General features: G+C 66.8%; 1 protein-coding gene across 1 annotated transcript; it reads left to right on the forward strand.

Moving 5' to 3' along the window:
• The first annotated feature begins 104 nt into the window (after window positions 1-104).
• On the forward strand, window positions 105-1341 carry LOC119114155 (uncharacterized). Its single transcript, XM_037238365.1, has 3 exons — window positions 105-236; window positions 575-767; window positions 1093-1341. Exons 1-3 carry the CDS (start codon window positions 105-107, stop codon window positions 1191-1193), a joined length of 426 nt encoding a protein of 141 aa, XP_037094260.1. The 3' UTR covers window positions 1194-1341.
• Window positions 1342-2522: the final 1181 nt, after the last annotated feature.

The following is a 2522-nucleotide window of genomic DNA, read 5'->3' on the forward strand; positions in this document are numbered from 1 at the left end:
AAGATGACGCGCAGCCGCCCCCGGAGCCATCTAGCGGCGTTGTCAGGAAGCTTAAGTTGAACGCGCGGTCGGCGGGCGTCGTGCTCAAGTCGAAGGCGATCAAGATGCTTGTAAAGCCGCTGAGGCAGCGCGCCAGCCTGCCGGAGCCGGTGACGGAGCCCATGACTATACTGGACGCCAACGCCGATGTGGTGATCGAGGACGGACCAGTTATCATCAACGAGAAGGGCGAGCTGGTGCCGGCGCGGTCAGTGGCCAAGACCTCGCCGCAGGGCGCCCGGCTCGCCCGACCCGCCGCCAGGGTCGTCAAGTTCACCACGCCGCTCCCGCCCCGGCCATCTGCGCCACCAACTCCCGCGCCGCCGCCGCCGCCATCTTCTCCGCCTCCTCCTCCGCGCCGCCGCCGCCGCCGCCGCCAACGGCTGCTCCGGAGGCGCCAACGCCGAAGCGGCGCGGCCGACCGCCGAAGAACGCGTCGGCGCCGGCCAAGACGCCGCCGCCGGGCAAGAAGCGTGGCCGCAAGCCGAAGCCGCCGCCAGAGCCGGAGCCGGCGCCGGCGCCGCCGCCCGCCGAGGAGGAGCCGGAGGAGGTGACGCTGGACCTGAGCGCGCTGATGGGCGCCGCCGACCACGGCGCCGCCGCCGCCGAGCTGGACGCCGACGTCGGGTACTTCGACGTGAACGGACAGTTCGTCGAGCGCTCGCCGGTGAAGAGTGACTGGAGCAGCTCGCGCTTCTCGGTCGAGGCGTCTGCCGCTCAGGACGACGGTAAGCGTCGCCGGAGGCTGCCAGGGGACGCCGGGGGCCGCCAGGGTGCCCTGCCGTCCACCCGGCCGCTGAGAGGGGAGAGTTTTCACTCCCCAGTGTCCTAAAAGACACTATTTGCGTGTGCATGTCTCTTCCGTCGTGTTGGTGTCCAACATTAGCCTGCACGCTCCTTAGTGTGCTGACTCTGAGATGTCGTGACCTCACGACTGCAGGATCTGTGCAGCAGACTCAGGTGAAGCCCATGCCCTGGCAATGCTGTGGTGCGGTTGGTGTTCGCCTGTGTCGGCGGCCTCGACGTCTGAGCGCGCTGCGCCCCTGCCGCCAGGTGTCGCTGCCGTCGGCGCCGCCGCCCCGATGGTGGTGGTGCTGCCCGACCCACAGCTGGCGGCACTCTCCGTGTTCGACGGAGAGACGCAGCCGCTGTGAGCGCAAACAGCGCCATCTCAGGAGCACCTGGAGAGGTCCGTCGCCGCGCGATGCGCCCGCCATCTCGTGGCCGGCTCGTCAAGCTCGCTTTGGGCGAGTGGCCGCCGGGCGGGCCTCGGCCAGCTGAGTACAAAGGTCCGGAGAAGTCTCGCTGGCGGGGAGATAGTGTGCGCGGTCGGGGCGTCACGCCAACGGCGCGCGACGACGCTGGCGCCTCTGGGCGTACACCGCGCCAACTGAACAAAAGCCGTGCCTGTGTGGATGTGGTCCAGGACTTGTCATGGCGAAGTCCTTGGCCCTGAGGCTGGTACATGATATTGGCCCCTGAGTAACCGTGCACGACCTGGGCCTCTGTGAGACCAACATGACCTGGGCCCCTGAGACTGTACATGACCTGGGCCCCTGATACGGTACATGACCTGGGCCTCTGTGAGCCTGTACGTACCTGGGCCTTCGCGAGACTGTACGGACCCCCGGCCGTCCGTGAGACCGCACAATTCTCGGGTCTCTGTGAGACTGCGGAATCCGAGCCTCCGTGAGGACCGGCGGCGCATCGCCGCGCCGCCGCTGGCTCTCCTGAGGATATCCGGTGGCATCCGCATGATATCCAGGAGCAGGCGGTCGCCAGACGCGGCGCGCCGGCCGGAGGCGGCGCCGCGTGAGTGAGGCTGGCGTTTGTACCTGTTGACTTGCCGACTGCCAAGCCCTGCTGGCAGCGACGCGGAGCGTTTGAGCCGTTTTCGTGATTGTCACACTGTTCTCACTGATCTGTTTTTTGTTTGTTTTTTTAGTAGATTTGTAGCGCGTGAGTGAGCGGCTTGATGGCGCCGGCGCGGGACGTCGTGCGCATGCGCAGCTCGGCTCCTGACGGCGTCGGTCTGGCCTGTACATACATCTGTAAGACTATGCACACCGAAATACATGCTTTATTTCCTTTCGCTCGTTCGGTATCGGTGTCGGCTCGGCAAGAGGACGTGGCGTGAGTGTCGGTTGTAAACACGCGTCGGCTACAGACAACGCCGCTTTCGACTGGATGTCGCAATGCACCCTTATACCCCCAAGTCGGTGACACGGTGAACGCTCACGAAGCAATGCCCGAAGGATCGGAAGCGCGCCTTGCGTCCAGTTCTGCGCCACCGTGCGGGCGGGTGGTGCCGCGTCCGCCGCGCGTGGTCTTTGTTGATACACAGCCCACTGATCGTTATCCGGGCGAGGACGCGTCGCGCCGCCGCAAATGCCGACACCCTCGCCGCGCTGGGCTGATCCGCGGCCAGCACCGCGCACCTGATCGTGCCGCGCCTCGACGGTGCTCCCGCGGCTCAGGGCAGT

This window comes from Pollicipes pollicipes, unplaced genomic scaffold (genome assembly GCF_011947565.3).
Source record: "Pollicipes pollicipes isolate AB1234 unplaced genomic scaffold, Ppol_2.1 Scaffold_7262;HRSCAF=8765_pilon_pilon_pilon, whole genome shotgun sequence".
Taxonomy (NCBI): domain Eukaryota; kingdom Metazoa; phylum Arthropoda; class Thecostraca; order Pollicipedomorpha; family Pollicipedidae; genus Pollicipes; species Pollicipes pollicipes.